This window comes from Strongylocentrotus purpuratus, unplaced genomic scaffold (assembly GCF_000002235.5).
Source record: "Strongylocentrotus purpuratus isolate Spur 01 unplaced genomic scaffold, Spur_5.0 spur5_scaffold_19, whole genome shotgun sequence".
Lineage (NCBI taxonomy): Eukaryota > Metazoa > Echinodermata > Echinoidea > Camarodonta > Strongylocentrotidae > Strongylocentrotus > Strongylocentrotus purpuratus.
In genome coordinates, this window is record NW_022145604.1 from 988,585 (window position 1) to 1,010,975 (window position 22,391).

At 38.0% G+C, this 22,391-nt stretch overlaps 1 protein-coding gene across 1 annotated transcript; it reads left to right on the forward strand.

Annotated features, from left to right (window-relative positions):
- The first annotated feature begins 3,489 nt into the window (after positions 1-3,489).
- On the forward strand, positions 3,490-17,671 carry LOC589066 (polypeptide N-acetylgalactosaminyltransferase 13). Its single transcript, XM_030990679.1, has 12 exons — positions 3,490-3,753; positions 4,362-4,576; positions 5,393-5,642; positions 6,835-7,001; positions 9,752-9,912; positions 11,370-11,584; positions 13,144-13,261; positions 13,848-13,985; positions 14,830-15,024; positions 15,390-15,494; positions 16,246-16,383; positions 17,346-17,671. Exons 1-12 carry the CDS (start codon positions 3,590-3,592, stop codon positions 17,472-17,474), a joined length of 1,995 nt encoding a protein of 664 aa, XP_030846539.1. The 5' UTR covers positions 3,490-3,589; the 3' UTR covers positions 17,475-17,671.
- The last annotated feature ends 4,720 nt before the right edge of the window (positions 17,672-22,391 follow it).

Below are 22,391 nucleotides of genomic sequence, written 5' to 3' on the forward strand. Positions count from 1 at the left end.
TGTTAATTGGTGACGCACAGATGTAATTATCTCAGAAATGACTACTTGGGGAGGTATCCGTTAGAGAATAGAGCTTGAGGTAGTGACAGTCCACTCAACACATAAAGGGGCTATTGCAATGTCCATTGCACACAAAGCATCATTTGTCTGACGGAGCAGTGCGTCAGCGACTACCGTGCTCCTTGGCGCATATTGCATGTAAGCGGTATTTCCAACATAAAATAAATGCCCAATAAATAAACTGAACATGGCTTTGAATTATTTGCGTATATTACTCATTTTCTTCATCGTACAGAATTGAAAAAGTGTGGTCACTGTTGGATAAAAAATCGAAATGTCGCCTTATGCAACGAGCAATGCAATGAGCATAACGAAAGTGGTCAAGAAAAGACTTTTAGGGAGTGCAAGATCATGGCCTGAAATCAACCTCAAATAAAGTATGCTGGGGATGGATAGTGGGTATGTTTAGGCTAGCATAGCGCAGAGATCTACCCTTAATAAAGGTAATACAAAGTTTCGGTATGGGGTCATGAACTTGGTTCAGATGAACATATTTGAAGCATATGCGATCATACAATATTCAATGATCATTGTCGTGGTTGAAATCGAGTCTACAGTGATGAAATTGTGAATAATAAACTCTTTATGTTGTATAGCTCCCTTTACAGGTTTTAATTACTTTAGCTTCAAAACAGTGTTTCTTGACAACAATCGACCGATTTGTATTCCCGTATGGAAATTATATATCAGAACTGCAGGTTCCGAGATTTTCATGGTCGCAGCTACCATTGTATGGCCGTAGGCGCTATTTGAAATTTATCGGGAGCACCGACAAATTTAATATTTGAATTTCTCGATATCCTTAGCGTTTTAAAACCCAATTTTTTCAAAGTTGATTATTTTAACACTAGGTTTCACAATGGCAATGCAAATTTTAAATTTCATAATCCAATCCTGTTGAAATATTACCAAACCTTTGTATTACCTTTAACAGAATGGTCATGAGAAAACCAGGCTCATTCGGTTCTGTCGTTTGCTGTGGTTAGAACATGTGCCCATAATGATGAGATTATAATGAGGCCGTGTCTATAAAAATCATCGGAATTGCGAACAGGGGTGGTGACATTTAGGATGGTGACGTATAAGAATGAAGTTAAAGTCATTAGTGATTGTGATGTGATTCTAGTGGTTCGAAAAGACTGAGATCGAGACTTTTATTTGACGCACACTAAAGTGCAGTTTCAGATTCAGATTCAGATAAATTTTATTGGTCCATTTGGAAATTCAGTTGTTGGCATTTAATACATAAAGCACACGAACAATATAAAATATAGAATAATATACACAAATACATAATAAAAAGTAGCAAATGACATATTCATATGGAAACACGGATATAAATCGTCTTTACACAGTGGAATAATATAAGAGAATAGGATAAATAAATAAGTGGGAATAGTAATACCATATAGGATTAGGTCGTTGAAGAGGTAGAACAACCTTTTTGATTGTGAAACTATGAACTTTAACTAGGATTAGGTATAAAGCTACTCAAAGTGTATGCAGCAGTTAAACAAACAGTTAAATTATGGTAAGAGTGAGGGGGAGCTAGGGGAGAATCTATGAGCATGATTTATTTTCATTTTTAGAATGATATCAATGAAAAGGACTGCTAGCTGGGAGAAAACAAATTCCCGATGATAAAGATTATAGTCTACCCCACAAAATAATTATTAGGCAGTTTTGGGAAATTTCAAGATCACTTTATACTTCGATTTCAGAAGAAAAAATATTACCTGAGAAAGGAATATCACTGCTCAGAGCTAGGTCGGGTACATAGATACCCCCACGTTGTTTTTATGTAAAGATTTTTAAAACCTATTCTTGTTTGTAATCCAAATTGTGCCACTCATGAGTCATGATGCGGTGGGTGCTAATGGCTTAAAGTTTGTCCACCAGTCATATTCACGTTGTAACCTCATTTCGTAGCATAACTTATTTGGTGACTAAATCTTATATAAAATTCACCAGTCTAGTCGAGCAGTAAAATAGGAGTACTGCTAATTTACTCATGGTGGAAATATAACAGCTGTGAAACTCCACAGCTGCCTGGAGTATGGAGGTTTACCAGAGAGTTTCACACTCGGGCGTAGTACGTCGGCTACACCAGGGTATGTGAGTTAAAGTCTCACCTCCCTGGCTACACGTACCATTTCGATCTTGTATAATGGACTGTACCCCCCCCCCTCCCCACCCCTCTCTCTCTCTCTCTCTCTCTCTCTCTCTCTCTCTCTCTCTCTCTCTCTCTCTCTCTCAGTTTACCTCTCCCCACCCCTCTCTCGCTCAGCTTTCTTTCCCTTCAAGACTATAATTATTCTCACTTTTTCTCTTTATCCCGCTCTTTTTCGTCTCTTCTCCCCCCTCCACTGTACTCCCTCTTTTCCCATCAATGCATCTCCCCCTCCCTCTCTCTCCCCCTCCCTCTCTCCCCCCCTCTCTCTCTCTCTCTCTCTCTTCTTCTCTCTGTCTCTCTCTCTCTGTCTCTCTCTTCCTCTCTCTCTCTCTCCCCTCTCTCTCTCTCTCTCTCTCTCTCTCTCTCTCTCTCTCTCTCTCTCTCTCTCTCTCAAATCATTGTTCCCTCAATGTCTTCTCTTTCCCTATTTTACCGCAGACACCTTGTTCCACCCGAAAGGAGCGTAGCCTTACTGGTAATATGTATTTTGATATCAGCTTGTAAACGTGTTTTCTGTTCCCTCTCGTAAAGGAAAAAAAAACTGACGCCATTTCACGTTTATTTGATCATATTGTCTCAAAAACAACGAAAACATACCCTTGCAAAAATAAATTGAAGCACTTATTTACAATTTCTTGCCTTTCCTTCTTTAAATCACAGCGATAGGCGAGGAGTCCTTAACAGCAAGCAACATCCGCTTTACAACGTTTTAGATCGTCACGTCAGTTTGACTGAACCAGTGTCTAGCTAACCAGGATATAGGACGGAAGGCTGACAAGAAGATAGGATAAGCGAAGGAAATTGTGTGAAAATGGACTATACTCTGTTACATCGTCTTACTGAAATTAATCTGACTTGAAACATAAAACTAGTTTAACCAGTCTTTACACTTTACTCAGCCTTACTTCATGATACTAGCTACAGCAGGAAGCTGGACAACAAAAGGAGCTGACCTAGTCTATCTATATGATCCATATTGATATTTAAAGGTGGTGTTGAATGTGATTCAATTAGCTTTGGCTAGCTACATCTACCGTGCCTACGATCCATCAGTACCTTCAAACAAAGGCAAAATCAATCCAAGCAGTATCAACCACAATATCAACTTTTCCCACTTTCATGTTAACTGGCTTTAAACCAGTTACAGCTAGTCAGAACTGGGAAACGAGGACGAGAAAGAGATGCTAACAATTTGTCTTTCTTATCGGGTGAACGTTTTCGTCAAGTGACATTAACATGACAATGTCTAAGTGACTGCTATTTCCACCATACTGTTTGGTCTTCCACGCCAAATTGACTGTAACAGATACTAGCAAGTCAGAATAGGAGACGAGGAGTTGGGCGAAAAAGACCAAGATGAGAAGCAAACATTTAAAGAGAAACTGCGGCGTCTACTTCCTAGTGGCTTCTGCAGGGGCCTGTCTTCTTGCCAATATCTTATTTGTTGTATACCACTTAAACCACGATGAGAGCCACCATGCAACAGTCGGAAACAAGAGAGAAACACTCGACCATCTCGTGTAAGTAATTCGACGAGGAGCATGAGGAGGCTTTAAGTAGTAGTAGTAGTAGTAGTAGTAGTAGTAGTAGTAGTAGTAGTAGTAGTAGAAGTTGTGGTGGGGTGGTGGTGGTGGACGTACGGTATGAGTGGTAGTGGCAGAAGAAGTCAGTGGCTGATACAGGGGGACCGGGGGTCCCGGGCCCCTCCCCTGGCCAAAAAACAGGTATATTAAACCTTTTGTTAAGATAAAAAAAGAAGACGGGTCCCTCCCCCTTGTGCAAGAGGGGGGGGGGGGGTGGTGTTGATTCGGCGCTAAATATTTTCTCACGAATTGTGAAGGAAAAAAAATAGAGCTCCTTATTCACCGGCTGGCTGGTAGATGTACCATATATGTAATTGTTGATTTCATAGCTACATGTACATAGCTCATGGCAACCAGTGTTAATTATTCAGGGAAAAGGGGACATGGCAAAATCTTTCTTTTTAACGCCTTTTTCCGTATAAATTCATTCCAATGAATGTATTGCAACGCCGTAGATATTTGCCTTATCGAGTTGAACCTGTTACATGTCAGATCGTGTCAATACTATTGATCATCTCTTTTCATGTCAACGATCGTAACTTTAGATTCACATCGATGGACGACAACAATTTCGAGGTTAAGAATAACGAAGAAAAGATCCGACATCGTAAAAAAATTCTGCGTCCGCACGGTAAGGTCGCTGACTTCCATGACGATGACGGTCGTCGTAAGCCTTCCGATTCCGTTGATAATGACGAGGCGTCGAAGTTCAGAATACCTGCAGAGGAGATGATGGAAAACATGCGAAATGGAATAGTAGGTGAGTTGATCGGATTCAGGGGCACCCCCTCTCTCCCTCCTCTCTCTCTCTCTCTCTCTCGCTCTCTCTCTCTCTCTCTCTCTCTTTCTCTCTCTCAGACATGGAAAAAGGAATGTGTGAAATCATGCAGTCCTTTTTTTAATTGTGGACACAATTCCCAGAGGCAATCCTCAATTTTTTTTAAAAAAATAAATAGATCGAAGATCTCGAATGATAAACCCATTATACACCATCATAATGTATGTAGGTTAAGTATGAATTCATATAAAGATGACAATTTTCTGTTTTAATTTACTATTCAGTTATTTTTTCAAAAGTGTTTGCGGTAATACAATTCCAGGAGGCATTATTTGTAAAACAGATGGCCTTGTCTGTACACGATCATTCATTCATTTTGAACCATGTGTCAAATGCCAAGAACATAACATATATTAACGTCGATTACTGCATTCATGCAATGAATTCATTCTTAATGATCTTCACGTTCCGCTCGTTATAATGTCAGACATATAGCTTAATCAGACCCGTCCTACAACGTCCGTGTAAACAAATTTTCTGTCTTTCTATCATTAAGGAAAGAGTGTTTAAAAACGGGAGAATTTTAAAACATGGTACCTTAATATTGTACTGGTCTTCTTTTAGACGACGCACCTGCTTTCTGCAGGTTCGCATCTCGTAATATTTACTTTTTCATTTATTGCTACCATTACTGTAATGAATTGAAGTTAGAATGATAACAATCATTATTATTATCATAATCATCATCGTCATCGTAATCATCATCGTCACCATCATTTTGAAATCATACCCATGCAGGTGATGAACATGCCAAAGAGGAAACAAGTGATGCTGATAAACATCGTAAAACAACTCCACCCCCAACGTTTGATAACAAACCGAATGCTGATGTGAAGAAATTAGGTGACAGAGGTTCGGGAGTGAAGCTCGCCCTCACCGTCGAAGGGAAGAGAGTGGAGGAGACACGATACAAGAAACATTCCTTTAACGAACTGGTCAGCAGCAAGATATCCCTTCATCGGACATTGATTGACGGCCGTTATGAGGAGTAAGAATATATTACTTATTCAATAGAGGTAACAGTCGTACTCTGCAGTCCAGGTCGAAATAATTCCGACCTTTCATTAGTAAACGACAATATTACTTTTGGTTCAATATCTTCTTAACGTTTAATGTGTCATTGGTGCAATATTGCACACACACAAAAAAAAATTATACACAAGTCCTATAGAACGGTATTCTTCCTCGCTCGCAGAAAATTAATTATTGTCAGATTGTAAAGAGCTGGTGAAAACAATATTAAGTGGTTTATTTATTTGTTTTTTTTAATAGTTTCTGACATCAGTTTATCCAATATGAACAGTATATCTTTTCAAAATGAACGAATTTTTGTTCATTTTTCCTCAAAATTTCATCAAACTGATTCCTTGATTTTTTTTTCACATCTCCACACACTACCACCCACATATCTGACTTATCGATCTCTGTTCTACACACGCTCTCCAGTCTCTTCATTCAATGAGGATAAATTTATCCTCAAAAACTGCGTTAACGAAGATAAATTCATCCTCATTTAGCTGTGTTAACGAAGATAAATTTATCTTCATTTAGCTGTTAAATGAAGATAAATTTATCTTCATTTAACAGCTGAATGAGGATAAATTTATCTTCATTTAGCAGCTAAATGAGGATAAATTTATCTTCATTTAGCAGCTAAATGAGGATAAATTTATCTTCGTTAACGCAGTTTTTGAGGATAAATTTATCCTCATTGAATGAAGAGACTGGAGAGCGTGTGTATATAGAACAGAGATCGATAAGTCAGATATGTGGGTGGTAGTGTGTGGAGATGTAAAATAAAAATCAAGGAATCAGTTTGATGAAATTTTGAGGAAAAATGAACAAAAATTCGTTCATTTTGAAAAGATATACTGTTTATATTGTAATTAGCAAGCAGGGCCTTTTTGCAGAACTAAAGAAGAAAATGAATAATATATGAACATAATTTACGCCTTCCTGTTACACTTATAGAGTATCAAGTACGTTATCTATATACTGACCTATTGTCTATGGGAACCGAGTAGTCTCTGTAATAACCCTGACTGGAATTAGAGAATTTAGTAGTCAACGGGTTAAAGGATGTGAATTAGCACCCTTCGACTCTCATAAGGAAACAGTCTTTGTCAGAGTGTTGATGTCATGATATTTTTTTTTGTGTGTGTTTACGTTACTTCATCAAGGTGTAAGAATATCAGCTACCCACACGACCTGCCCTCTACGTCCATCATTATCTGCTTCCACAACGAGGCATGGTCCACACTCCTGAGAACACTCAACAGCATCATTGACAGGAGCCCTCTACGGTTGATCAAGGAAATCATTCTTCTTGACGACGCAAGCACAATGGGTTCGTACGAAACGGCTTTGATAAACCAGTTCGTAGTTAGTACATGGTTCAGATGACCCCAAATATCCACAGATCTGTTAAACATAGATAAATCCCACTTTTTGACATTTGGGATAAGCACATCTAAAGTCATGAACAGGCGCGTACACAGGGGGGGTGTTTGGGGGGTTAAACCCCCCCCTTTGGTAATTTTTTGTGTGTAAACCCCCCCCCCCTAAATTTCTCTAAACCCCCCCCCCCCCCTTTTGGATTTTTTTTTTTTTTTTTTTTTTTTTTTTTTATGAAAAAAAAAATTAAAAAATCCCATGGTTGACCTAAAAAAGCTGACCTTACCCCCCCTCCCAACGGAGCAAAATGTCAATTTTTCAAATTTCGAGACCCCCCCCCCAAAAAAAAAAAGTGTCTTCCCCCCCCCCCCCCCCCCCCCCACCCCCCCCCCCCCCCCCCCCCCCCCCCCCCCCCCCCCCCCCCCCCCTGACTTGAAAAAATCCTGCGTACGCGCCTGGTCATGAATGGGATTATTTGTTTGCCCTCTTGTATGGATTACTTGCACCTGTGTTCAATAGAATGTATCACAGGTGCATGCATGAACTATGATTACATAACTTTCGTCAGCATGTATCCAGTATTAGTCTCGGTGGGCTTTACAATTTTGTACAAGGGACCTTTATCTGCTCATGCGCAGATTGTATCTATAATAATAATATAAATAATAATAATATTCATTTGTAAAGCGCAATAACTATGTGGATATATTCTATTGCGCTGCAAGAGCTTGTAAATGCTGTGCTATACATACTATATGAACAAGTGAGTTATCAGTTTTGATTTAAAATTATCTAGTGATAATTATCTACAAACTGGTCCATTTTGATTGGATCATATGTTATCCAATCTACTTTTGAAAATCGCATGTTTTGATAGAGAAAATAATAAGCCAGAACTGGCTGGAGAGTAATAATTAGAATTTCCAACAAAATATTTGTTTAGGCCCAATTATCTATGCGACCTGGCCCCCCGCCTTACAAAGACTTGCGATTATTCAAAATCAATCGCAAGTTTGCAGCTTCCTATCTCGTATATACAACGTTGCGATTGATATCTACTCTTCTTCCTTATCATCTAATCCACGTCCAATATCACATGATCCTTTGCTGCCAGTCGACATTGCTTTCGAAAATATTTTTTTTTCATATTCCTATCGATTTCTTCTTTATAAACTGATATACACGCCTTATGAATTAATAAGTTATTAATATTCCTGGATAGTAATATCTATCAATCCAGCAAAATTGATATCGTGCCAGGTAAAGGTCACATTACCATGATGAAATCCCAACTGAGATTTCTATGGTAATTTCTTAAAGACAAAAAGCTCACTTTTTAGGGCGTTTATTGATATGCCTGGTTCACTTCGAGGGTAGTTGTGATAAACATGCATTACCTTTGAATATCAAAGAAAGAATTACGAAAAAGATTAAAATGTAATTATTGCACCGAATGTCTGTAAGCGTGGTTTCTGATTAAACAGACAAACTTTTGGAGAAACATGTAGGTAACCAGTCTCAGATGGTATTTGAATAAATCAATTCTCTATAAATAAAAAAAAATAGACAATCATTCCAGCGACTTCAAATCTTCCGTTTAGAGCGCAGTAAGAAAATGTAATGATGTTCTTTAATTTCCTTAGCATCCCATATGGATTTTTTAAAATCATTTTCTTTATCACTATTATTTTCTTAATCATCATGAGTATGGTGAAGCGTAGGCCTATGATAAAATAATGGGCTGTACAAAATACACAGGACCAGTGCATCCTCTAATCTAGGCCTATACCGTAATTGTATACATGAATAATCTAACTGAGCTGTTTCCCTAGTACGAGGTATAACAAGTTGATATCCAATTTGATTCGCATCACGCCTTTCCCGATGAATCGAAAGAGCGAAAAGATACGACACCGTGGCTGAATTTCATCCATCAATGCCATCTCCAAACAATTTCAATTATTCCCTTTCCCCCTCCTTTTTGTTCTTTTTATGTATCTGTTGTTGTTATTGTTCAAACGGGGTAATCATTGCGGATAATCATTGCACGAACTGTGCATTTTCGTGGATCAACTCACATCGTTTATCATAATTAATTTTATTCACAGTAGGCGTTAGATAGATGTATAGATCGATGTATTATCTGCTAGGAAAGGCTGAGAATGAAATGCAAAGACGAGTCGCACTTGTGAGATGTAGAAGACATGATGCCTGCCAAACTCCAATCTTAATACTTGCCTGTAATGGGTATTAGTCGGTAGAAGAAGGGGAGTGGTCGGGGAAGTAGAAGAGGAAAATATCATTTCATTGACCGTAAAATCTTCTTTGAAATGTTTGATACTAGATAATTTTAAGAGATCTCACATCGCTAGGTTGTATCATCAGCATTTTATTTATACAATAATTAAAATAATCTACCAATAGTGGTGATCTTTCACTTTGAAAAAACTTTTTTTTATTATGAAAATATATGTACTGTTACCTAACGAGGTCATAGCTAGTCGAGAGAAATAGTTATGCAATGGAAGTTTTACATGACTGGTAAGTCATTTCATGACTATTGGGAACTCCGTAATGAAACTTTGTGTTTGAGTATGCGCGTGTTACAACTATCTCTTTTAGTAAGCTATGGTAAATGTGCGCTCTCTGTTGTCAGTGCTTTGACAGTAGTAATATAACGCTATTTTATATGATTTGTTTTAGAGCATCTCCAAGAGCCCATTGAGGACTACATTTCCCAAATCCACTCGGTTAGGATACGCATGGTGAGAGCTGAGAAAAGACTCGGCCTAATTAAAGCTCGCATGATGGGGGTCGATGCGTCAGAGGGCGAAACGTTCACATTCCTAGATTCTCATGTCGAGGTAACATTTGATCTACTTTCAATAAAACAAGACATAACAAAATTAAACCAAAGTCGAAAATTCTCTTTGGTGTACGAGTTGTTCTGAAAATTCATTACAATATATAATTTTGATTGAGTTTGCTTTTTTTCTAAATATACAAAATTTAAATCCAGATTTTAAAGTATCATAACTTGTAATATGGTTATCTGTGAACTAGATTCTCCACACGAATTACAGATACACCACTAATCGATAGAAATGAAAATAAAGCAATCATTACAAATATCCCTAATTCATAGTACTTTGCGACTTCTTGTCCAATACTACATATCATTATAATTGTAATAATGACATAGTCGAACCTGCTTTAGTGACCACCTGTCTACAAAGACCAACTGTCTACAACAAGCACATTAATTTTTGTTTCCCTTGAAAATGGTTTCTCATTGAAACATGTACTAAAGGAACCTGTCTACAAAGACCACCTCTCTACAAGGCCGCTTTTTTGTGTTTCCCTTGGGCGGTCGCTATAGACAGGTTTGGTTGTATTCGGTTCTTGTATGGCGCAAATCAAATTATATGACGTCATTGTGCGCTTCCAAAGAGCTTTGAAAATTATTACCCTGGCTTTAGCTACGAAAGCCATTATCAGCGCACAGTGAATTTCAAGGAATAGTCCTACCAGGCACCATTTTTCCTCACCTGTGTCGAGTGTAGCTAATGTAGATTAAAGTCTTGCCAAAGGACATTAGTGCCGCAGCGGGACACGAACCACAGTCCTTATGATCCACAGTCTGGTGACATATCCACTCGACCACTACACTATTAAATCTGTCATATACTTCCACAAATCAAAGAAATTGATATTGATATGACCTATGACCATTGTTTTATTTCTTGTAATGCCGTAAATGACACAATTTTGGGTTTATCTTGTTCAATGTGCAGGGCTATGTCATGAAGTAAGAATTTCCCCTACGTCACAGGCATACACGTAACCAGTGTCGTCATGTAACCTCTGCAATGTTGCATGAACTACACTTGCTGCCAGTTGCTGATAGAATACAATACCGGATACTTGTTCAAACTTTCAAATCTATGTCGACCACCCTTCCTGTATACCTTTCCTCACTCTTTCAGCAACCAAGAGAACATCCTATTCTCTTAGGTCTTCATCAGCTCCTACCTTTGTCATTCCGAAATCCCGTGAACAGGCTGGTTTCAAATCCTTTCAGTCCTTAGCCCCACGTCTCTGGAACAAACTCCCCTCGTTTTTTAAGAAACATTACTCCACTAGATTTCGTCAAAAAAAAAAACTTACCTGTACAACTCCTATTAAATTGTAGATAGTCTAATGAGACGGCGCCTTGTATCCTTTGGAAAAGGCGCTATATAAATCCCATTATTAGTAGTAGTAGTAGTAGTAGTAGTAATTTGCTTCAAGTCAGACAGTCATTCACTCCTTTTATTTTCAGGTTATGATAGGCTGGTTGGAGCCCCTCCTCGCTCGTCTGGCCTCAGATAGAACCATCGTGATCATGCCCGTGGTCGATGAGATCAACAAAGATACGTTCAACTACAATGTCGTACCCGAGCCCTTACAGCGAGGAGGATTCAACTGGCGATTCGAATACAGATGGAAGCCAATACCAAACTACGATAAAAGGCCATCCAAAGTTGCTCCAATTAAGTAAGAGAGGGTTATTTTATTCCAAAAAAAATTCAAATACAAAAACAGTTTGAACCAACTTATGACTTTGTATATCAAATAATGCTTTAAAGACGGGCAAATGAATATTAAAGATAAATATGTATATGGGACTACTAGTCAGGTGGCTTAGCGTCAAATTGACTGATTATCGTTACTTGTCGGATAAAAGCACCATTTTTGGTACAGGGATTCCTTAGAATTTACTTAACGATATTATGCTAGGGGCCCCCGGCAAACAAAATTAATTTGAGGGTGTTGGGGCGGGGGCGTCTTTTTGGAGCCCCAAACAATTTTATAACATTGATTTGTTGTTGTACAAATGCCATTTTTGGTACAGGGCTTCCGTAGGACCTACTAAACGATATTAGGGTGGAAGCCCCCAGCAAAAATATCATATAAGGGTGTGGGGCTGGGGCATCGCTTCGTAGCACCCCAAATAATTTAGAAGGTAATATAACATTTATTAGTTGTCGTACAAATGCCATTTTTGGCACAGGGTTTCCTTGGGACCTACTAAACGATATTACGGTAGGAGCCCCGGGAAGAATATCATATAAGGGTGTGTGACAGGGGCGTTGCCTCGTAATCCACAAATAATTTGTAAGGTATTATAACATTGAATTGTTGTTGTACAGACGCCATGGGCCCCCAATCACCCATATATGAATATGTATGCCGGGGGCTCCTACCCTACCATCATTCACTAGGTCCTAAGGAAGCCCTGTACCCAAAAATGGCATTTGTACACAACAACCCGATGTTATAACATTATTTGGGGGCTCCAAAAGACGCCCCCGCCCCCACACCCTTAAATTTAAATTTTTGCCGGGGGCTACTAGTCTAATATCGTTTAGTAGGTCCTAAGGGAGCCCTGTACCAAAAATGGTGCTTTTATCCGGCATGTAACGATAATTTTACTAAGCCACCTGACTATACACAAATGGTGTCGGGCTACTAACCTTGATTTCCCAATCTGTCTATGCTCATTACTCAGCCAGTATACATTTTCTACCAAAATTGTTTGGCAATGACATTTATTTGTAATCTTGAACATTTAATGTAATTTTCGTTTGATTCTATGAGGTTTATTTTTTTTAAAACCAGAACTCACCTATATCTTTAATGTCTTACCAAAGGAGCATGAGCGTTTATTTCAACTTGATTATTATTGGCTCCAATTTCGTGAGATAAAAATATGATTGACGCCTTCAAATTATGGTGTTTTATATATTATATTTCAATTTATATCTCCAACCCCCCACACACACACACGCACACACACATACACACACATGTACACAAACTCTCTCTCTCTCTCTCTCGTACTATATTTCTATCTATCTTTTCCCCTTACCTCCTCCCCCTTCCCATCCCTTCTCTATCTCATTTCCTCTGTCTCTTTCTCCCCTCTCCCTTCTGTCTGTCTCTCTCTCTCTCTCCCTCCTCTCTCTCTCTCTCTCTCTCTCTCTCTCCCTCCCCCCCCTCTCTCTCTCTCTCTCTCTCTATATATATTTCTCTATCTCCCTTTGTAATATTAGATCACCTGCTATGCCGGGAGGACTTCTCACAATGGATCGTTCATTCTTCTTGGAGCTTGGAGGGTTTGACCTAGGTATGGAGGTATGGGGAGGAGAGAACCTAGAAACGTCTCTCAAGGTAGGACGATTTGTACAAAGAATGAAAGCCTGAACTTGAAATGAAAGTGGGTAGGATAAATAGTGAGAGAGGAGTATTATTTCGCTTTCGTCCTATGGGAGAGTACTGGATACTGCATGATATGGATATTGGGGGGGGGGGGGTCAAGAGATGCATTCTTTCATGAGAGGAGTCCTGAGAAGGACTGTTGAACCAGGCTAAGAGAGATCGAAGCTCGATGTTCCGAATAGGTTGATTGCTCGTCTTCATGCAGGTCACCTAACCTTCTGTGACCATATCAATTTTGGTATAATGTGAGGTTTTTAAAATAACTTGACTCTTTCTTTCTGAGAGTCACAAGCACTGCACACGGACATCAGTATATTGGACTGCATTACAATGTTTGGCCCAAACTTTTTAACTATTTTCCGTCTTATTTGTAATAATTGAGTTCTTAAAGAGCTTACTGACTTAAGATGAAATTTTCCTGTAATATTCTGTTTAAATGACTTAAGAAAACAGAAAAGGAAAGTTATTAAATATTTTTCAATTTAAAAGAGGTCAATCTTCCCTCTAACGAAGAGACATTTTCATTGCATTCTTTCAGATCTGGATGTGCGGTGGCTCGATCGAGATAATACCATGTTCACGCGTTGGTCACGTGTACCGAGATACGTCACCGTATTCCTTCCTGGGCCAGAATCCATTAGATATAGTAGAACATAACGCTATGAGGGTGGTTGAGGTGAGTCAAGTCTTGTTTTTCTCACCCATAGCAATATCTAAAAAGTTAAACTATAGATGGTGCACCATGAATGTGTATACATTTGGCGGATTTTCCATCTCAGTGGCAGGTATATATAGCATCAATGATCGTTAACGTCTGAGTTAGAAGTAGAATTAGTGTGGAATAAGCAGTAACAGAATAAGTAGTATAGTAGTAGTAGTAGTAGAAGTATCAGCAGCAGCAGTACTGGTAAAAAATCCCAGTGATTTGATAGAACATAAAGCCATATTAATAGTATTCGGTTCTTGTATAGCGCATATCACATCGTAATAATAATGTCCCTTTGCGCTTCCAAGGAGCTTTGGAAATTATTACCCTAGCTTTAGCTCCGGCAGCCGTAATCAGCGCGCAGTGCGTTTCAAGGAATAATCCTACCAGGTACCCATTTACCTCACCTGGGTCGAGTGTGGCAAATGTAGATAATGGCGGTCTAGATGAATAATGTTTAAAGTAGAGGTAAAATTAGTATAGAATAGGATATAACATGAGCATTAATGTTAGTAGTAGTAGTAGTAGTAGTAGTATCATTTCTTTAATTTTTACTATTATCATTATAACTTTTAGAAGTGAAAATTATCATTTTTTTATTCCACACAAGTGGCTCTTTCTCGTCCTATTTCGAATGTGGGCATCTGTAGAGCCGTTATTTTCATGGAACATTTCTTTACTGTGTCAGTTGGCATTTTCAAAAAAATCGAAAAAGCATAAAGATCGAGAAAGTTCACAAGTAATTGTTCACCTTTACCATAGCCCGACTTGTTCTTTATGGGATTACTATATTATCTTTGATATCTCGCATTAGGTATGGACGGACGAACACAAGCACCATTTTTACGATAGACTTCCCATGCTGAAGAATCGTGACTTTGGAGATGTATCTAAGAGGAAGAAACTTCGAGAGTCTTTGAATTGTTACGACTTCAACTGGTACTTAACAAACGTGTATCCTGAACTATACGTTCCTTCATCAAGTTCGGTTCTTCGCCAAACTATCAATGTAAGTTTCGGTTATTTTTTTTATTCACTAAATAGACATTCAAAACACTACTTAGAAGTAGCAGAAGTAGTAGTAGCAGCAGCAGGGACGGCGATCCCGGGTCGACTGGGTACAAAACAGCAAGAATAAAAATATTGATAAAATACCCGGAAAGTAACATTTAGAAATCGAACAAGAGGAATTTTTAAAAGAACGGAGTTATTTTCCAAAAGGAATTGTTATGCATGAGGCTATCTTCTATCTGACTTATCCCAAAGTGTGCAACAATTGTTTAGCTGCATTGCAGTTTTAGTTCAGGAGTTTATCATTCAAACATTATCACACTTTAAAGCTTATGTTCTCTTGTCCCTCTTTGCATTTGCCAGTTTCAGAATAAAGGTTCGAAGCTGTGCATAGATTCCAATGATCAGAACGGACAAGCTGGCAAGAATCTTATCGGTTGGCATTGCCATAACCTTGGTGGAAATGAGGTATCGTTATTGTCTTCTTTTCATGTGTTTTTATGTATAAATAATCGTTAAACTTGTATTATTCTTCTCGTACTATTGTATATAATTCATGCGAATCCTATTCTCACTCATCTCACTTCATGCTGTGTTTCACATCCACCCTCCTGGCCATCGACATCGTAGTCTAGTTATACAACAACCACACCAACATGTATACAAATGTCACAACTCATTCGTACCAGGCTGGGGTTTAAACATTCTAAAGTTTAATCATGTTAATTTATTTAGATTAAAAAGGTTATGACATTTCTTTTAGATATGTTTCTTTACAAATTAAAGCTTTAATCAAATCCACACTTTTTACGAACTCAGTATTACATAATCTCTGTGTATATGCAATTAACTCAGAACTCAATGAAGACATGGTGCCTTGCAGCTGAAATTCAAGAACACGTTATAAACGTTGAATCAAGAATCATTTATAATGACACGATTGACACCGGCTAACAAAAGGTTGGCAAAGGTTGGCAGCAATGGAAAACCTTTGCCAAAATCAAAGGAAAAAAACGGCATACACACATTATGTAGCGATGTGATTGTGGTATCAGCAAGGATGGTTATTGTGAACAAAGAAGTGCTTTAATTTGATTTGTAATCTTCATTTCATGGTTAATGCTAGTCATCATTGCCATATTTCAGAAGATTCTGTCATTAATAGGGATCACCGCTTATATATAATTCTGGTTCGTTGCACATCTTCCTTTTCGTCCAGTACTTCGAGGAGACAAAGGCTGGTGAGATTAGAAACGATGAGCTGTGTTTAGAAGCCAACTCTGTCGGCACACATGTCATCCTCAACCCATGCAGCCCGACGGGGGATCCACCAGACAGACAAAAATGGGTTGTAAAGGTAAGTAATCATTAAACAAGTAGTCCACAAGGGAGTGTTTCACAAAGACTTAGATGGACTTTAAGTTGGACTTAACTATGGTAGGCTGTTTATGCCACTAGTTCCTCTAACCATTCCTGGTATTGGTCTCCCAAAGAACGTTCAAATCGTGGTCACAAATCCAAAACAAAAATCCTGAACAATGAACTATCAAAAATGTTAACTCTGTAGATTTGTGACGTCCCTTGAGAGACCAATGATGAGAGCAACCAGTGGCATGAATGGCCTGCCATAGTTAAATCCTACTTAAAGTCGAGCTTAGTCTTTGTGAAACACTCCTCAGGGGTGTTTGCTCTGTACCACAAGGATAACACATGACTGCTGCGTGATTTTAGAATCACCACCTATTATTCTGATTATACAGAATGTGAGTATATTTTATGCGACAATGCCCATGACGACTCCTGAACCCTATTTCGCCATTCAAAGATAATTTCGGAACAAAATTCCGAAAAAGACTAAATTTTTGGCGAAATCATGAACTGTCATGCGTAAGCAATTCGATGTTAAGCGAACACCCCAATGAACTAAACCATCATTATTACCTTATCATGACTAATGTTGACCTTCTATAATCGCCAAACATAGCGCTTTAAGATTATTACTACTGTCGGAAAACTCCCGACAGTTGGCGAACATCCAAAATGTGTTAAGGCAACAAAAAGAAAAAGCAGGTCCTCAGACAACATATTTTAGAGTTAGTGTTATGGCTAGATTATCTGCATTCCTATAGTACAGAGGATTTATTGATTTAGTTTACCGATAAAAGAAATAATATCATTCGTCACATATAATATCATCACCATATCATATATCATTTAACGTTTTCATCGGGATTAATAAACCAAATTTACATGTTCATGGACTATATTTTGAGAAATACTTCAACCATAATTTTGTTTCTTCAATTGTTTCCCTTATAGCAAAATGGACAGGTTAGGAACACCAAAATCAACCGATGTATGCACATGAGTGGTTCAACGGCTGGATCTCTAGTAGAACTACGGATATGTAACCCCATAGAGACACATCAAATGTGGGAAATAACTTAAAACATCGCATTTATGATGTATATTTATAAAGTCGATATTATTGGATACAAATAATACAAAATCATTATTGCAGCTCTATAACTATTTATTTTCCCCGTAAAAAAATATTAATTAACCCATTGCCTACTGGAACCGGGTCATCCCTGTAGGGATCAGGCAATTCAGAAGTCGAGGGGTTAAAACCTGTCCGAGTAAATACACCATGTACCAGTTTACGGATGTGTGCGCCTTTTTAAACAAAGCCAATGACCTAGAGGTCATGTATTTATGCGTAAATTAAGATTGCGCCCATGCAAATTATGATGATATCACTGCCTACGCGCTGCGTTGTGCGCGCAAATCATCATTTGCATGGGCGCAATCTTAATTTACGCATCAATACCACTGGTCAAAGGTCATTGGCCCTGAATTCAGGGCCAATGACCCGAGGTCAACTGTCTGCGCATGCGCACTGATACAACTGTAAACTGGTGTATTAGATTTGAGGTACACAACTGGAATTTTACTACGCATCTGACTTAATCTGAAATATTAAGGTGTCTGCTCGGGGAGAGTAGGACATATTGTTCGGACTAGCGTGTGTGTCTACTGTTGCTACTGCGATTCGTTGGCAAATTCGATTTGAGATAAAAGCTTGTTCCCAATAAAAAACAAATGATATCCATCATAAAGTACACTTTCTGTATATGTGCATGAATCGTTTTCATAGTAGTTAAAGGCAATACAAAGTTTTGGGAATTTTGAAAATTGGGTGGATAGTGATTCTTGACATTTTTGATATATTTGGATGCCCCTGTGGAATTTTTTATAAGCACTAGAAAATTTAGCCCCTAAAACACTTCTGCTTTTGAGAAAAATTAAAATATGAAAATTAACCGGTGCTCCCGGTAAATTTTGATAAATTTCAAATAGCACCTACGGCCGTACAATGGTAGCTGCGACTATGAAAATCTCAGAATATGTAGTTGTGATATATAATTTCCAAACGGGAATAGTTAATCGGTCGATTTTAGTCAAGAAATATTGTTTTATATCTTGATTAATATCTTGACCTTGTGAGGGAGCTATACAACATAAACAAATTATTATTTACATTTTCATAACGTTAGACTATAATTGTATGATCGCATATGCTTTAAATTTGTTCACTTGAACCAAATTCATGACACCATAAAACTTTGTATTACCTTTAATTTGGTCAAGACCAATCTTTTTGGGTTGTGTGATTGATATAAACCTAACCAATTCAGCCTTAACACCATTGGATAACATACATTTTTCGGTAAGAATGAATCATCGCAGTCGTGTTCTTGAACAGGCAGGTATTCGCATATGAGAGTTTTAAGAGATTTGTTCTTTCCTTTTGGACTTGGAGTCATGATCCACCATTAGAAGATGAAGCACATTTATTTGGTTAAAGGTAAAGACCAGTATTGGAAACGCCAAAATTTCAAAAAATGAAATGGAAGCTCTCATTACCAATCATGTGAAAGAATATGTTTTGACTAATACATGATGATAAAAAAATTGCAGGGAAACCGCCTACTAATTCATATATTTGGTAAATTTGTTTCTCTCATGGTCTATGAGAGATATAGGGTAGTCCCATATACATCTTTCTGTGTATAGTGCTTGTAACTTTACGAAGAATGGGCCAAATTTCTTATCATTTTGATGATTCCAGAACCTTGCAGATGCTAGATGCTAGATGATCAAACTTTTCTGATCGATTCCACAACGTTTCTTTCACAATGCAATCGCATGACCATAACTGGTCTTTACCTTTAACCATAATCTGACACCCTGAAGTACGTAAAGGCTTATTTGGGACGTATACATGTATATGTAGAAGCATATCCGTGCTGTAACGTTGTTGATTACATGTTTTAGTCATTTGCTAAATAAACCTTGCCGTTTAGATTTCTTAGATTGACACAAAGGCTTTTTTGGAAAGTGCAATAAATTTGATTAAAACTTGAATTGTAAATCGTGGTTTGGTGTTGCGTCCTAATGAACTTTATAACTGAATGCATGTAATCGCACAACAAACTTCGTTAGAACACACATACATCCAGACTCATACACACACCCAAAGAGAGAGAGAGAGAGAGAGAGAGAGGGGATATAGACCGAGAGAGAGGGAGAGGAGAGAGAGAGAGAGAGAGAGAGAGAGAGAGAGGATATATATATATATAGAGAGAGAGAGAGAGAGAGGACAGAGAGAGAGAGAGAGAGAGAGGATATAGAGAGAGAGAGAGAGAGAGAGGGAGAGAGAGAAAGAAAAAAAAAGAGAAAAAAGAGATAGGCTAGAGGGGGAGAGAGAAAGAGAGAGAGAGAGAAAGAGAAAAAGAGAGAGAATAGAATGAGAGAGAGAGAGAGTGTGTGTGAGAGAGACTGAGAAAATATGATAAACCGTAATAATAAACGGAAACCTAATCGAATGCTTTGAGATAAAAATATTTAATGTCATACAATGAGGAAAATAAATGTAATTAGGAGATGTGCCTGCAGAAAAATTATTCTTAAAAGGGTCATTGTTGTGTACCAACCCTTCCGTCAATAAGGGATGTCTATATTTTAAGGACAATTGCGCCTGTCAGTGGCAATCGTGTGACCGTGTAGAGAAACAAAAATGTGTAACACTAGTGTTACACATTTTAGTAGAACTGAAAAGCACTTTATAACTTTTCCATTTATATTTTGTTTGTGTTCTTTCTTTAGAAGTTCTTTCTTGCCGTATAGTTTTCGCAAAGTTATGTGCCCCCCCCCCTCATTTTACAGAATCCTAGACCTGTTCTTACCTGCGATGCACTTTTGTTTAGCCAATATCTTCCTACTATTTGATTATGTTTGTCAAACTTTTTTCTAAATTTTCAGCTAAGGATTTTGTAAAAAAAAACCGTGATTTAAAATTTGTCATTGTCATTGCTATGAGCTTTTAAGCCCATGAAGCCGACATTGAACTCATTTTCAGCTCACTAAGTCTTTGTGTATACACAAAAGATTCACCATATTTACAGTTTGTCCTTCCCATTGTATAAATATAGTATTGTCAAAGTCATTTTTATTCGCCCTTCCAAGCACTTAAAGATGGCAATATCCCCTTTCTAACTCAGTGCATTATTAAAGCGATAATTACTAAAAGGAGATTCGAGTCACGCAATCCATTATGACATTTCGAGAGATGTCGTGCATTGTGTAGCATCATTATACGTTTCTAAAGGGGGTATCTCACTGAGCGGCGAAAGCTTGCGAACGTTGCGAAGGTTCGAAAAAGGTTGCAAAAAAGTACGCAAACAATTTTCATTGTCGCACACAGTTTTCTCGTCGCAAACGGTTGTAAGACGGTGTCGCTAATTTTTTTTTTTGATTCGCCATTGCTAGCGACCACGTTACCATATGGTTCCTATACAAAATTGACCCATTGGGTACCAGAAGTTACCAAAAGGTCCCAAACATTCACAAATAGTGGCAAAGGATTGGCAAATAGTTGCTAATCTACGTTAAAAAAAAACTGACGCTAACATTTGCTTACAGTCGCTAATAGTCACCAGCTGAATTTCGCAAAAACTTTCGCAAACATTCTCTCAAAAGTTGCTAATTGTCGCTAAACATCGCTACAGGTCGCTGATTTTCGCCAACATTCGTCAGAAAAAATTCCGAATCCAAATTCGCATCGTTCGTAAGCATTCGCCGATCAGTGAGATACCTCCTTTAAGAAACGTAATTTATTTGACCGGTGTACTCAAGGTTCTTTATATGCATGTCCACAGTTTAAACATCTCTCTCTCTCTCTCTCTCTCTCTCCTTGTTATCATTTTATTTCTAATTTCTTCCCAATTCTCCCCCTCTCTCTCTCTCTCTCTGACTCTAGTCCAAAGCCTTCGGTCATCAGTATACTACATGTATAATTCTCACCACATCACCTCATATGATAAAAAGAACACTTATATTTGATTTATCTTCATTCAATTAATATCATCGCATATTTATTATCTTATTGGACTATGTATCGTATTTCTACATATTAAATGGTTATAAATTATGTCCTTCTTTGGCAAATCCATTGTCCTGGGCCATGTATGATATATTGTGATATATCTCTGTATAATTACGATCCATTTGTACCGACGTCTATTTTTATCATGAAATACATAAACTAAAACTGTGTTTAAGCGGTTATTGGTGATTAGCAAAGAATGCTTGACCTATTGAAATAAAGTTTTGAGCCTTTGGTGCTTAATACTAGATACTACATTATCTCCAGCCTAAAACTGGCGTCAATTTAGAAAGAAAGGTTTTGAAAAACAATCCTACCTTATCCGTCATTTACCTTTCGTTGTTACTGTAAAAACCTTGAACTGTTATTAACGGCTATCTTCCTTAGTAATATCTCGAGTTCATGACATCTTACACGATTGGATAATTTGAAAGCGTGCTTGATAGCGTGCCGCTTATCGACCGTGATAGTGGTTAAGCCATCAATGATACTAACTCAGAAATGTATCGCATATTTGATTTTGTTTAATTGCACTCTTTACGTTCCGAGTTAAAAGTGATCTGTCATGACACATAGCGGATGAAGCCTTTTAGTCGCTGCTGTATCCATTCAAAGCAATAACGACGATAGCTCTCGTCTTGTTATTCACCATTTACATAGCATTATATTCAGCTGTCGACGCTAGAACCGATACTGTCATCTCGATTAATTCACAAAAAGAAAATAAGCCGATGTAGTATCATCCCCGTAAACAATTCTGGAGGGAAACACATTTTGTTGATGCTGTTGCATTTTTTGCTTCTAAATTAAACTGAATATCACCGAATAAACAAGCAGGTATCTGCCATACAACATTGTCACTGCAGTATTAGGAAAGTGAATTTGTTGGATTTGTCGCTGGTACACCGAGGCTCAAA

Coding starts and splice junctions, on each gene's coding strand:
- LOC589066 (XM_030990679.1), top strand. CDS start 3,590: ATGAGAAGCAAACATTTAAAGAGAAACTGCGGCGTCTACTTCCTAGTG. Junction 15,025..15,389: donor TTCTTCGCCAAACTATCAAT/GTAAGTTTCGGT, acceptor TGCATTTGCCAG/TTTCAGAATAAAGGTTCGAA. Junction 16,384..17,345: donor GACAAAAATGGGTTGTAAAG/GTAAGTAATCAT, acceptor TTTCCCTTATAG/CAAAATGGACAGGTTAGGAA.